This window comes from Anser cygnoides, chromosome 3, assembly GCF_040182565.1.
Source record: "Anser cygnoides isolate HZ-2024a breed goose chromosome 3, Taihu_goose_T2T_genome, whole genome shotgun sequence".
NCBI classification, from domain to species: Eukaryota; Metazoa; Chordata; class Aves; order Anseriformes; family Anatidae; genus Anser; species Anser cygnoides.
In genome coordinates this window covers 90,202,481-90,218,310 of record NC_089875.1, presented here as the reverse complement: position 1 = coordinate 90,218,310, position 15,830 = coordinate 90,202,481, and the positions used below count along the sequence as shown (strand labels likewise).

The 15,830-nt window shown below is 37.1% G+C and overlaps 1 protein-coding gene across 5 annotated transcripts in view; it reads right to left on the bottom strand.

Annotated features, from left to right (window-relative positions):
* SLC17A5 (solute carrier family 17 member 5) overlaps positions 1-15,830 on the bottom strand; it is a 43,219-nt gene that overhangs the window by 20,203 nt on the left and 7,186 nt on the right. For 4 of the 5 annotated variants that reach the window (XM_048077453.2, XM_066994669.1, XM_066994671.1 and 1 more), the window contains exons 5-11: positions 15,084-15,170; positions 13,748-13,866; positions 12,737-12,895; positions 10,149-10,281; positions 8,345-8,492; positions 3,401-3,491; positions 53-1,918 (exon numbers count right to left, since the gene is read on the bottom strand). In XM_048077453.2, the coding sequence (XP_047933410.2) occupies positions 1,781-1,918; positions 3,401-3,491; positions 8,345-8,492; positions 10,149-10,281; positions 12,737-12,895; positions 13,748-13,866; positions 15,084-15,170 (875 nt within the window). In that variant the 3' untranslated portion in view covers positions 53-1,780. Of the gene's footprint in view, positions 1-52; positions 1,919-3,400; positions 3,492-8,344; positions 8,493-10,148; positions 10,282-12,736; positions 12,896-13,747; positions 13,867-15,083; positions 15,171-15,830 lie in introns of those variants that run through there. The other variant, XM_013172139.3, reaches the window with a different exon arrangement.

The window sequence follows — 15,830 nt, the reverse complement described above, 5'->3', positions numbered from 1 at the left end:
GAAATCAAAATTACTACTTTTAATATAGTGTCAGACGGAAGATAGTACTCACCTGTAGAGTTAGACAAGAAACTCCTGAAGCAGGTAATTTTTCAGGAAAACATTAACCATTCCTTACTCCAGCCACCAATCTTGTTCAGCATACTTTAATTTGAAGATGGTATTCTAACTTCAGGGAGATGGTTATTTTCAACAACAGATGCACAGGTAAATAAATACTCGTTCCATTTATTGCGGAAACAATAAAGATACAATATAGCCTTAACATACTCTCACTGAACTATTTCCATCTGAACTTCACACTGTTTATTGTGGAAATGCTGCAGACAAACACAGATTTAAACACAGTTCCACCATCAGAGAACATGACACTTCAAGGAAGGTCAAAACCAAATGGCTAAAGCTAAAAAGAGGAGGCAGATGCCATTTCCTAGAAATGAAGGAAGGTAGGCTCCACTGGAGCAGTGTTAGTACTGGGCTTTTCTTTTGCATTGGTGGTAAATGAAAAACCCAGAGCCCAGTGATTTTTATTTTTTATTTATTTTTTTACCTAATTGCTCCAATCCAGGAATCTTTGGCACAGGAATTTTCCTTTGCTTTGTGACTACAAGATTACTCAGCCATTTGTTCTTAACTAAGCCACTGTTTTCATACACTTAATTTAATCTTAGTGTGTGGCATTTAATTGCCTGTCGTGCAAAGGATGCTCTTGAGTGTCAAATTCTATGCTGACAGGAGATTAATAGCATCAGGATATTGCACTAGTTCTTTTTATTCTACTTTTATCTGACTAACAAGGCTACCGGAGAACTGATTTTCCTCATTTATTCCCTACAATGGCCTTATTTTATTGCATTTACACTGACAAGCTGACAAATATATCTATGTGAAAGAGGAAATAATTCCACTGCATTGATTTTAACAGACAAAAACGAACCGCCAAATTGAAAGTTATTTTCACGTAAACATGCAGATACTCTATTTCTAGTTCATTCTTGTACACTGCCTAGATTTAAACCAGAGTTGCACTGCTTCTTCTTTGCACAGCTGAATAAAAATAAGGCCTATTTAAAAAAACCTGCACTACAGAGAACAGTAACACGTGGCTTATTCTGTCAGTCACAACTGCGTATTTCACTTCCTCATTGCTTTGTATCAATTGTGAAGCTGTATTCTTGAAACAGGGAATGTTTCTATTTGAAAACTTGTGCGTAAAATAGAGTAAAATCAAGTGTGCATTTCTTAGACATCAATTAAAACACTGACAAAATAAAAGCTTTATAAAAGATTGTAGAAAACTAGAAATCTTTTAGCTTTTTAAAGAGCGAAAAACTATCAATCTCATCATGGAAATCAAAACACCGCTTTTTTTGTGTACAATTCTTTGCATGCCATTCCTCCTCACAGTGCTACATAATCACTTTGCTTTTTCCTCTCATTTCAGTATCAGCAAACATCTGCCTACACATTAATTCAGAAAATATTAATTAAAAACTGGAAGGAAATGGATCCTAGCACACTGATTTAAAACGCTGTCTCTGATCTTATATTTGATATCAAGTTCTAGCATGAATCTATTCTATTTAATCCAAGTAGTTTCTTGTTAGGAAATAGCACACACATAATGTCAAATGATTTTCAGTACAAAAGATACACAGATAAAATATTTTAACTGAAAGGCTCTGAAGGTTCCTAGGCATCAGTAGGGAAGGCACTTTTCTGGTCACATAATTCTAGCACATTGGGATTCAGCACAGCTTTGGTATTTTCAACGTCTCCTTCAGTTTCGATGCAAGTGATAACCACTGACTGCCCAGTCCTGAACTTCTCCACTTGCAAATAATGCAAAGAAAATTGCTCCAAATAGATTAATGGAAGCAGCAATATAGAAAACTGTCTGCCATTCTCCCACAGTGTTCTGTCAAATGGGGGAAAAAAAGAAAAAAAGAAAAGATGCAGTCAATTTACAGCTCCACACTCCAGAAAAAAAAGTATTTTTAAAGCAGATGCTGTGGCACATGCCTATTTAAATGCCATGCATCTTGACTTCATAGCAACATAAAAGCATTACAAACATAAAGAACAAATTATCAGTTTAGTCAACTGCAGTTTAACAATACAACTTACATAGTCTAATTCTGATAGGACTATCTGGATCAGTTTATCATCTGAGATGCGCAGCCTTCGTATCTAAAGCCATCTTTGCGTGAAGTGAAGGCTATGCAAACTCACCGAGAACATTACCATAAGGGGAAACGCTACCTTGCTTTCTGGTCAGATCATCCAAGAGCTGAAGTCCTCTAAGCTAAGCAGTAAGTTTTTCTTTATGACTACAATGCTTCTCTTCTAGTACTGTAAGTTTTTTAGACATATGTTAGTTATACCCAAACCAGGTAGCACAGAACTGCATCTGTTCTTTTTAATAAAGAAGAAATGCATATAGATGTCTTAAGGACACTTTTTATTTTTTTTTATTTTTAAATTACAGATGTGTACTGTACCAAACCTGTAAATGACACTACAGAACAAACTACCAGGACAGTACATTAGGATGAGGGGAAAAAAACAAAACCAATCCATCCCCCAAAAACCCCAACCTACCAAAATAATAATAATAAAAAAATCTACACCACTTGTTAAGAGTTTGGAAGAACCTAATTTATGCATTCATGCATTAACTCATATTTTTATTATTTTTAAGGAAATGATTGGAGTGATTACCAATTCCAAAAGTTCAGTTGCATCAATGAACTTACTCTGCACACCTTCTTTTCTTAAATGATTTTAGAATAATTCATATTGTTGATTTAAAAAAAGTAATCAACTTCTCTCTCCCTTTTTCTGCTTCAAATCACCCTTTGTCTGACTAAGCCATCTTGGAGGTCAGATCCAACACTGTCCAATTTAGGTGCAAGAATAACGCTGCTTGGAACATCCGGATCATGCAATGTCCATACAAAGGGGTGCATTATAAAAACTGCACATTTGAATCTAGTTTCTGGTTCATCTGATAAATGCTGACCTTACAGCTCAGAACCTCATATGAGACCAATTTTAGAAAACAAGTAAGAGCTTGTCTTACTTTGCTACAATAATACCACAACTGTCTTGTCTGGTTGGTTTTAACCTACTATGAATCCTAACAAGTCATACAAATGTACATTTTATTCCAAGAGAATATAAGGGCTGAATCACTAAATTTTAAAGCCCCACACAGGTCTTTGGCTGTATCTTTATTTTTGTGATCAAGGTTAGGAATTAAGCTGTTCACAGCAACAGAACAGTACAACTTGCATGTATATTCCAAATTCTGTTTAATGACTGCAGACTTCAGAAGACAGAATTGACATTCAATGGAGATAAAAATATAGTAACTGAAAAAAAAAGTAAATGGACTTACATTATGAGTAAGGCTCTTGGCAATAACTGGCCCCACCATTCCTGGGATAGTAGCAAAAGAATTTGTGATCCCAAGAAGAATCCCAGCATACCTGTAAGAGAAATTATTATCAAGGCTTATTAACTTATCCTGTTTATCAGTCACGGAAACAATTTTGCCTAATCAGATCACACAGGCCTCATCTTGATCACACAGACAAATTAAAACACAAATATTCAGGTGGGAATAGCTTATTATTCTAATAACACCTCGTTGGCGATTCATTCCATATGCCATCACTCTCTAGAGGCCAGATACAGAATTTAAGTTAAATTACTCACGGCTTTGCTTAGAATCCATAATCCAAAACCACATCCCCTTTGCTAAGCCACAACCAAACTGTCTGGAATGGATCCATTGAAAAAGTTAAAAAAGAAACATTGCATGCCTCGAAGTGGAAAGACAACAAGGAGTATGACAGTGCTGTTTGGCAACAGTAAGAGATGGTGCAGGTGTCATTGCCAAAAAGGCAATTATCACTCATCTGGATGGATATTTCCACTACACTAGGGAGTGATACTCCAAAGGAGTTTGCAGAGCTCTGCAGCAGTTCTTCCCTTCAGCTTTCTATGGGTCAAGGCCAATGGGAAATGGGTCTGCCTCAACCCGTTTTACAGGTTGCCATTCTTGCAGCTCTGTTCCGAGGCTTCCTGCTGCATGCACACGTTGCTTTATCACGCACGCGCATGCATATGCACCAGCGGCCATAAAAACTCGCTGGGAAAAACTGGTAACTTGCTTAATAGCTGAGTCTCAGCACTTCTTCTCTGTGCAATTAGACATCTCACAGAAGTGTTGCAATACCAAAAAATCACGTTTGAAACTGTAGCACAAGCACAGACTTGTGAGAGAGACTCAAAGGAAAGAAGAGCTAGACATTTTATGTCTGAGCTCGACCTTCCAACCGCCAGAGTATAGATCCCTGTGGTTCAGATCTTCAAGGGGGGCTTGCTGGCTGAGGAATCATACGGAATACCAGTATCAGTTGTAGTTACTACTGGCAAATTGGGATATCTCCCAGTTACTGGTTTGGGCTGTTTAACAGAGTGAAATGGTGTCCTCATTGATTTAATAATGACCAAATGACCACATAGCAGAAATATAATTTCATCTCTAGAGAGTGGGACATAGCTTTGACATTCTATTTACCAAAACACGAGAATTCAACCATACATAGTTATAAAAGGTTATGATGTGTACCCAGTCCAATAACATCAGAAAACGTGTTTTTTTTTTTTTTTTTTTCCCCTGACAAGAGTCAATTGTCTCTTTAAAGTCAACAATACATGTGAGTTTAGAGCATGGTAATGTATTTTAGATTGAGCTCCACTGCTGTAATTAGAATGATTCTTATTTCTTACATGAACAAGCATGTAACATGTTTCTCCATTAGAGTGTTTAAGAATTAATATGCCTTTATAAAGCTGATGTGAAAGTATAAAAACTTCCTTCAAAAGCCTTTCCATTTAAAGCCCTCAAGTAGAATCAAATGCATTTTGTCTTCAACATGCTTAAGCACTACAATATTGCTAATACAGACTTTAAACACAATTTAATAGTTTCTGGTCACATAGATCTTTGGCCATTAATTACTGGCTAAATGCCTCTGTTTCTGCCTGCTGTTCCTGACATGGGTTGCATTCTTGATAGCACTTGCTGTTTGATGCAGATAACTGCTATGCCACTCCCTCAGCGCAGCGGAGACTCCCATATGAAATGGGAAAGAAAGAGACACATCTATAGAGCAAGACTAATAGTAAGTTATTGGTCGAATTCTCATGGCATAGTGGGGATAAGCAAATACAAATTGTCTTGAAGAGTGGTTAAGTTGTAAAAAAATTGATTAAAAAATAAAAAAAAGATGTGAGGTGTTCATTATGTGGAATACTATAAGGGCTCATGGTGACAGAGATAATAAAAATTATAAACAGGGCAATGTATTGATGTAGGTTTAGACAACTAGAATAGAAAACATTTTTCCCCACAAGAACAATGCCCCCTTTCCCTCCTCCAGCAACTCAATGCACTGATGGCCTAATAAATGTGTGTTAGAAACCAAACACACAGAGCAAATACTGTTTTTCTTCCAGCATCAGTATTTTCATTCATGTTTTTTTCCTGAGAATGTAATCATTATCTCTTTGGTATAATGCAAGTTTTAGTAGCAACAATGGACCCTTTGCTATTCTAGTCAGCTTACTTTTAACCAATGCAAATAGAGACGTAAGTGCATTTTGAAATTGCTTTGAATCACTTCTGGTTATTCTAACATGTTTTAAGGAAAAATAAATAAATCAAGAAGGCAAACTCTTAACAGAGGTCTCCTCCACGCTTTCATGCAGAACTTGTTTTGAGATTTTTACAGTTATGCAAAGTTTATCCCTTAAATTGTGAATGTCTGCCATGGCCATTTCAGCCAAGAAAGTTCAGACACCTACAAAAAGTTAAGTAGGGGGAAAAAGGACTTCTTTTTCCTTTCATCTTAAACTTCCTGGTATTTCTGTATTTGAAGACTTCTTTTTTCCCTATGACCTTTGTTACAAGGAGATGCTCTTTTCCTTCTCTGTCTCCATTTAGACATGTTTTCCTTGAATTAAAGCATGCATGTGTTGAATAGAGATTCACTGATTTCAGTAAAACAGCCTCTACCCTGACTGTGTTCCTCCTGTCCAGTAAAGCTTTACTGCAAATGCAGACATTCATTGCTATTGCCCACATCAGGTCCAAGTTCCTGAACTATGAGTGAGACACCAGTCTCTCCTAGACTCATAACCACTCCGCTCCCTTTGGACTATCTGAGAGGAAAGAAGGGCTGAAAAACCTGCCTGGTTTAAACACAAAAGGAATAAACATGACTGTCAAGGATAGAAAGAACAGAGAGGGAGTCGAGCGATACTGCAGCACTCCACGTGGTGGATCTAACTATGTCTGCTAATATGCACACCATGTCATGATTTTTTCTTGTTGCATTTTTCAACATCTAAATCATCCCAAAAGCTTTCCAGTAGAGTTCTTCGTAAAACTAGTTTATTTTCACAACACTCGTGAGAGATGGATGTCACAATGTGATAGCCATCCTACAGACTGGGACTGAAAACACGGGCCAAGAATGTATGCACCTACAGAATGACTGACTTGAGATCCTCAGGATCCCACTTTAAGAACATTTATGAACATTATGTTCAAAGCACAGCTCCCACTGACTTTGGTTAACACTCAGTACTTCCATTTTTGCAAACTACACTTCAGAACTTGAAGAGACATACCCAGAAAACAAGTAATAAATGAGCGAGGCCTCAGTTAATGTCACTGGATCCAACATTAGCTTCCCAATTGATATGTTTAAGATTGGGCTCAAGCTGCTGCAGACCCCCATTACATATTACACTTCAGGAACCTGCTCTCTTAAGAATTCTTTAGTTATGAAGAGGGATGGGCGCTTCTTGAAGTTATAGGATATGAAAACAGCCCTCACAGACACAAGAGCCTGATCCAACTGACTTACCACATGTAAACTCTGACAGAGCAATGAAAAGAATGAATTCCCGAGAGCAGTGTTCAGCTACCTTAAATGTGACCCTTATTTTCTCCTGTAACGCCCTGCCTCAGCCATTACATGCTCTCCAACTACTACAGCTATCAGGTAGAGGGCTTAGGAATGGATGCCAGTCTCCCTCTCTAGCCGCAAAGACTAATTTGCGATGCACAGTGACAAGGAAGCAAATCAAAACTGTGCATCCAAGTTCTGCCATTAATGAGTTTACAGAAATGATGTCTCGATGTTAATGATTGTGTTTTGCGTTTTTAAACACGCAGACATAAAATAAGTAGCTCTTAGCCAATGTTTTACATTTTTAGAAAAGCAACTTCTGCAGCTCTGCAAAGGTAAGCGTGAAACAGAAGTTGCATAATGGCCCCATAATCCTCCAGGTGCAGAGCTTTAACTAGACCTTCTACATTCATAATTCTACTTGATATTAAACAAAGCGCAGCACAGGTGCTATTCTTCTTACTTTCTTGTTCAGTTCAGAGTATACGCTGCTTATAGTTAGACACTGGTGTCTTCTATCTTGCTTGCTACCTAATCTAATTTGTCAAGCTTAACTTGAGTCCCACTACTTCATATCCTTCTCTTAAGTCAAATCTTGTTCATCATTGTAGACCTGACCACCATCCTTTCAATCACCAAAGCCTGGATGCCACCTTCAGCTTTGCCCAGATATTAAGGATTTTTTCCTAGGTAACATCTCTACAAAGTATTTTTTCCTCTCCACTCACAGATAAACTCTTTTCATCTTACACGTTAGTATATAAGCACTCTTTTCTTTGGTCATAAAGTCATTTGACCCTGCTCATATGTTAAGTGCTACTGCAAATAGGTAAATTAACAACAGAGCAAAGTACTTGACTGTTACCAGCGCAAAGAATGCATGCTTATTTAAAGGTTCAAAAGAATCTATGTGTATTCATGCTTCTCAGGAAATTGATGGATCTGTCAGATTCTGAATTTGTAACATGGCAGAAAATACAAACTGTAGTCTAACTTTCTATTTTTAAAAGTCATTTAAGAGTAGTTTGGATTAATCATATGCAAGATTTATCATCTAGTGATAACAGGTCATCTACTCCAAATATAATTTTGATACTAGTATATAGAATATGCTTTTCAAACAAACAAAAAAAAAAAAGCCTGAATTACAGAGCTAAGTTATTGTTCATATCATATTCTCTACCAAACTTGCACTTTTTGCAAATAGCGTTTAAAACTGTAAACCTGAGTCATTGTCATTGTTTACATTCCAGGTCTGTACAGCACCATGGCCAATACAATAGCTAAAGCTCCCAGGCACTCCAGGAATACAATAGAAGTGGTCATACATTAACAATTGCTTCAGCAATACTTACGAAGGTGCTATGTCCAGATGGTTGATGCTGTAACCAGACGTACAGAATCCTCCTAGTGTTGTTGATATGGTCACAAATGCAACAGCCAGCGCGTAGTTGCATCCTATGAATCCAGCTGCTACTAAGAACACTGCAGGTCCAATCATTCCTTCAAAACAGAAATTTTAGAATCAGGGGACTTTTAACCAGAGAGACATTACGAGGCTCTGAGATATGTATGCATACAACCTCCGACACCACCTAGTGTACAGAATCCAGCACTTCACTATGTGCGTTACAGTAGGCCAGCAAGGAAGAGCAGATGTTTTGCAAACCTGTGGCTGTCTCAGGAAAGGTTGGACAGACTAGAAAAATCCTACTCTACCTGAAAAGAACAAGCTTCACCTGAAAGCCAATGGTACCACTGAAAGTGACTTCACAAGTTCATTGTATTTATGATTATACAAGTAACAGAAGCTGCACTGAGACCAATAGGTGAACAATGCACTGCAAAGAAGTTATTCCCATTTAAATCTCCAGGTTTCAGGAGCCAACACTGACTTCTGCAGATCTCTTTTTAGTCATTTAAAAGAGATACAGTATTTATGTTGCTTTTTTTTTTCTTGCTCACCCTCAAAAGACAACTGTAAAAACTTCAGAGGCTGCAGGCAGTGTTTCTAAGCAGCGCAGTAAATTTCATCATTGTCCTGCCCACTTGAATACACACCTCAATCTTTAATTCATCTCAGTCTTTACTTATTATTTATTCTAGTCTAACTCCTTTAATTTTGTCAAGCATCTCTTACAATTAATCTTTCTTCTGAAAAACCAAAGAATGCACTCACTGAATATTCCACCTGTCTCTGCCATTCATAATTCCATTGAAGTAAAGTGAAATAAACAGTATTTATAAGCTGTTAGCAAAAATGGCTATGTTTGATGTATGAGGCCAGTTTGCTAAAATAACAAGCATCTAAACAGCTTGGTAGCAGCTAGGGACAATACATGTGAACGTGTAGACAAAAAGTTGTTCTCATTTGAAATTTAATTACTACTTCAATTCAAGGGACAGTTTACACCTCTTTTGTATTCTCACTTTGGCTCCAGCTGACATTACCTAAACCTTAAAAGGGCAAAGAAACATGATATTTGAAATAATTAAGTACTGACAAAAACAATAAATCATAAGTTCTATGGACCAACAGAAGCCAGGTACAATCTTTTCCAGAAATAATCAGGTCTACAAACTCCATTTCAACCTGTGGTCTAGAAGAGTCTTCAAAAGTTTAATACTTGTTAAAGCTCTTTCCAAGGAATGTTGTCAATGTGTCAATTCTGGAATATACCAGGACAGAAAAAAAGGAAAAAAGATGTTCCTACACAAAGCTGTGGAATGCAAACTCTGCAGATATACTACCTTTTACTATACCGCTATAGTGCTTAGTATATTGCAATACTGAAGTTATATTTCACGAAATTTCATGAAAATTCATCAAGATGAATTCTCTCTTGCCTTCTTAATGACAAATATTAAGTGCAGCAGCACAGCACTTGTTCAACGATTCTCAGCAGGAAACAAAAGTAGTACATTCCCCAATTTCAGAAGTGGGGATTGCAATGCAGAATGAAAAAACACCCTGCTTGTTTTAGTTCTACTTCCAATTAATGAAGTGGACACAATTAATACTGTTGAAGAGTGGCTCCTCTCAAGCCATGCAGAACCCTGCCTCATCTCACAACAAATTGTCACACGTCTCTCCCAAAGCTTTAATTTTTCCCCAGACTGGCCCCATGGTACGTTTGAAGAGACAGTACTCGCACTTACCTATTAGGGTAAAACATTTGCGAACACAAACAGTGGACAACTTCTGTTTTTCCCGTAAATAATCAGCAATTTGCCCAGACAGAATTATACATAACCAGCAGCCAAAATAAGGTAGAGCAGATAAAAAACCATTCTGTTAAGGAGATTAAAAAAGAACAAAACCACAGTTAAAACACTGAAATGACAGTTCAATGTGCTGAAAAATCACTTGTCTTGGAGCAATAACAGAGTTTGAGTCAGGAGCGTCAAGAACATCTTCCACATAACTATTGTTGGTTTTACCACGAGAGAAACCTAGGGACAGAAAAGGCAAAGCATTTTCAAGTTACTGATGCGTAAACTCTTCATTGCATGACTTGAGCCATAACTACCAACACAGCCAGCTGAAAAACTCAAAGGCTTAAATAAGCAACTGGTCAGGAAAAAGGAAACTATGCAAAAAAGGTGTCTTGTGGTCATTAACCCAATTTTGCAAGTATCCAGAAACACCAGTTTCAAATCAATGAGTTACTAAGGTAAGTGGAAGCTCTAAGTATTGTTCAGGATTTTGAAAGCTGTTGTGGAATCCGTGATCTCAGGGTTCTGTACTGCTACAACTCTGCAATGTTATGTTATCCCACAACTATCTGCTGACATACCTGATGATGGCTGTAATCAGAGAAGATACAGAATTAAGACTTTCATCAGATTCCGTCTGGACATCCTATGATCCCAAAGCAAAGCTATTACTCAGCACTTGACGTTACTTACACCGATGTCACCTGGTAACCTCCATTTCTTTAAACAAGAGCTGTTTAGTGACTTCTGCCCAATTATGCTTGCTTTTTTTCTGATGAGGGTAACACAAGTTCTACTGAGCAGCATCAGTTTTCAGCCTTTCCATGCTATTAAAACTAACTATTGATAATTGAACTATAATTTGACCTAAACTGAGGTTAAAAAGAGGTATCTGTATAGCCACTGGATAGAAATACTGTAACATTTATACACTAATATAAAATGTGTATTTGGCAAAGAAGAGGTAAAAGCTTCCCTAGGACATTTAATTTCACACAACACTACAAATGCATCTCCATCCGAAATTTACTCTATCCGCATTCAAAGCTGCTGCCTGCTGGGTTCCAATGCTCAGCTTTCAAAAATATCAACTAAAATTCTGAAAAAATAGAAGATAAAAGGTTTGTTCGTTTTGTTATTGTAACTGTGAAGCACTGTCCGAAGACACAACATTAATTTTTAACTGATCCCTTAATTATAGAATGGAAACTGGTGGACTACGCAGTTGCTACTGCACAACATTTTGCACACTAATGGAATTTACAACTAAATGTGTGGCAAAAAAAGCTAGTTTGACATTATTATGCAATTTTTTTTTAAAATTCTGTTTTCTTTAATGTGTCACAATAGTCAGCACTAATGGAGTCACTCCAAAAAGAAGAAACATAACCCTTAGACGCAGGAAACCACTGCAGAACCTGTTGGCATTTAAGGCAACGGAGTCTTACAACATACATGCATTGAGTAACATATGCCTTTCACAGATGCTTACTCAGGTGTTCCCTAGGGAGCCATAATAAGGAATCTAAAGAGCAACTTCAGCCATTTTTTCCAGCCATTTTTTGTAGTATGCTTGACTGAGACCTTCTCTTCTACCACAGATTCCTCATCTTTTCCTTACAAGATTGCTGGCATCGCATCCTTCTTGCATGGTGTGCATCTCCATTTTGCTCTAAACCAGTCTCAGGTGTTAAGCCAGGAAAAGACTCTGCTAAGCTTCTTGAAATCTCTAACTGAGGACCTTTTTATCTGAGAAGTACCAGCTTATACTGGAGACACTATCGCTGAAGTTTTTCCATCAAAGAAAGAAGAAAAAGGAGAGTCAACTGACTGCCATATAAACGTTTTCAACCCTTTAATTTTTATCTGATAAATCATTTCATTAAAAAATAAATAAAATCCTTGAAAAGCACTATCTCTGGACTTTAAGTCTACGATTTTGTTTCATCCTATTGTTAAATAAGGTATTGCACCTCTGCTACTCACTGAGGAAATGAAGGAAAATAACAATTTGGAAGTGGAACCAATCAGACTGAAGCGTGTTTTTTTCCTCCTTAAAATACTTAAAATGTCACTTATCCAATGATGCCCTTAGTTTTCAGTTAAAAGAAAATTTTCTCCTTTATGAGTGAGCAAAAAAGAAGTAGATAGTATTTCTGAAGCCATAAAAGACACTATTAAATTTGAGGCAGTCATGCAAGTCATGTAACTGAGAAATATTTTTTACAGTTATTTTTTATGTTTATCATTTTAAATCAGAGTAGTTAGAAATGGGCAATGCATATCTTCAACCAGAAAAAATGAGCTGAAAAGCTACTGTTAAGCTAAATATCAAATAAATCCTGAAATCCAGTTGAAAGGACAATGCACACGACATTGTAGAACTATCTGCTTAATTATGGGGAATTATTTCACCATTTCCCAGCTATTAGTTTACATTCCAAGTGTCTCCATTCTAAATATCATGTCAGATCTCTGTTATTCTGTTTCTTTAAGAATATAGTCACCGTGTTCTGAATTATTTATCTCACCTCCTGTGCATCAAACCGCAGGATCTCCTTCATGTATGTGGGCAAGAGTGTGAGAAGTGTATAGAAAGTCCAGTTATAAGAGAAGTGTGCCACAACGATAGCCCAGAGTGGAAGGGACTCCAGCATAGGTCTCCAGGGAACAGATTTCTGTGTAGAAAGCTAGCAAGCAGGAGGCAGAGGAAAAAAAAAAATTGAAAGAATAATCAGGACATCAAGATGAACAGTTACTACAGGTGTTACAATCCTACCCAAATCTAGTGATCATTCATTCGGAAAGGCATGACATGAGTATGTCAATAGAAGAATTCACCAGCAAAACCGAAATTACTGTGTTCAGTTCTCACTAAAGGTATACTAATGTATGTTACTGCTCTGTTGTTTAATATTGTAAACCAACTATTACACTTTATAATCAGAATAATAAAAAAAAAGCTTTCCCTTATTGAGATTTGTTACCTCCTGCTTTCACCCTGAATGATTAAATATTTAAAGTCACTCCTTATGCATTTAGCTAAATCTTTCCTACTCAATCCTAGATATTAGCTTTGATCTCTCAGCCAGCTTCACAGCATAAAAACACGTATCCCCAGTCATAGGAATAAACTCTTATGCACGCTTTAGGAACTGGCTCATTAGCATTTCCAAAACATTTTCTCTGCAAACAGTAATCTCTCTCTTTCTTCCTGTAGAAGATACATGTAGGAAATGTTGTTTTGTGAATTTTAAAGACATGATCCAGATCAATGTTTAGTTTAATGACACGTGATAGACCTGAGCTTTTTACTAAAAAGCACCACAACATCTGTGACAAAAAGCATTACTACAAATGCTTTGTTTAATTACCAATTTTCTCATTTATACAACTGCACTGTATTTTCTTTTTTTGACAAGTTCCGCCTTTATCTCAAATTAAGGACATTTTTCTAGACATCAAGATAGCATTATGCTAGCAACAATAGTTGAGGTTTAGGTTCTTACGTAAGCACACATGACTATACCAAAGTGCTGTACCTGATCTTTTAGAGAAGAAAGTATATATTCCCTTTCAGCATGTGAAATGCTCTTGTGAGTTTCTGGTGTGTCACTAACCAGCCACATCCAGAAGAAGAACCATAAGACGCCAAGTGCACCTATTGTTGGGAAAAGATGGGTGAAGAGGCAGAAATAAAAATAGGAGCAATTACATTGAGTGAATAATGCTCTTGGATGATTTAGTTAGAAAAATAACATTCATTAAAATTACATTAGGGTATTTGGAAAAAAAACCTTTTATCTACTTAAAAACATTAGCTCCTCAAAGGGAACAATACCCGCTTATAAGTAATAAAGATGACTAAGCAGGAAGTTCCCCCCCCCTCCCCCTTTCCTCCCTCCTGGAAGTGCCTCATACAGCAAGAAAGCCACACACGCATCCATATTGTACTTTTTTCAGTCACGTGGAACAGCCATAAATGATACAGCTCACACAGAGGAATTTAATCACAAAAGAACCACTTTGCATACACACACGCATACAGAAAATCACTACCTATAGCTTAATGAATATGCCGATCTTTATTTTCCCTATTAAGCTAAGGCACCAGAACAGTCATCTGAAAAAACTAGCTTTCCAAAAATTGGTTCAAATTACCTGTATTTTAATTTCACTTAAACATTGTCATTTTGTCTAGTTCTGTTTTGAACATTTTTAATTATACAAAAATTGGAGGTGGTTCTGCTGAGGAAAGTGTAAGCCTTGTCTTTTATTCTGGTTCTCTTTTCCCTGTGCAGAGCATGAAACAGCTTTGAAACGTAAACAAACCTATATAAATCATGCTACACCTATGACATCCTATGAGCAAATATTTTATGTTTGAACTTCTTCTAGAACATAACTCACAGAAAAACATGCTATGCCTTGCATTTGGGGCATTCCTTCAGGGTTCCTGTGACTGCTAGAGAAATTTTCACAGAGTTTCCACTTAAAACAGCAGTAACTTTTCAGACGCTCTTTCACTCACAGTAGAAGTTTGCTCCTGGGATTAAAGTTATTAACTCAATTTCACACTTCAAATAAGAAATTCCAGCTAGTTATTTCCGAGTGGTGGGAGGGCTGAGAACATTTGACTTGTGCCAATTTTTGTCCAACTCTGAGACATCTTTGCTCATTGGAAGCAAAGAAATTTTTTTAGCTTTAAATAACTCTAATTTCCCAGGAAGGGAAAAAAAAAAAGACAGCCCTACATGTCAAACATGTTTTTAAAACTTAAAAGTTTCATATAAGACATACTAAAACAATATACCATAGCTTTCAAAAAGTATATGGATTGTATATATGGAATAATAATTAAAAAAAGAAAAAACTTACCAAATATGTAAAAGACGTAAACCCAGTTCATATAGTAACAAATTAAACCAGACAGTGGCAGAGAGACTACAGTTCCCAGCTGTGCACCTACCAGAAAATAAATAAATAAATTATCTATAGACCCTTTAATTTAAGTAGCATTTCACAGGTATTTTATTTTATTTTCTTGTAAGAAACCATGCAGCTAAGATTTGTCACCACCACCAGAGGGTGGTGTTTTCTGAAAGAAATAAAGGCAGAATAAACTGCTTTGGCACCTGCAAGGAAACGGGAGTCACAACGTCCTACACAGCCAAACTAACAAGCAGAAGGCAATGAGATAGCATTCTTGGCACATTCATCTCCGAAAACGTAGCGGCTGCAATACATTCAAAACAATACAACTTAGTCAACTGACCTTTCTGAGGGAGCTGACCACAGTACAATCAACGACCCGGGGAGGGGAGGGGGGGAATAATGTTCTGATTTTCTATAACCAATTTGCATTGCCCTTAACTCCCACTAGCTGCACTGAAACAGAAACGCTAGACACAAAAGCCAGAAAGCATCCTTACAGCCAGCAGGTTCTAACTGCACAGTCCCTGAATTTGATAGCGTGTAGGGTCAGGCAAAGTGTAAGGGAAAGATCAGCAGATTCCAGTTCAGATACAAGCCAAAAGCAGGAACGAACTATACTTGAATTATAATTCAAGATACGTTTTGAAAAGGGTGGCAGGTAGCACCCCTATTTTTTACATACTTAGGAGC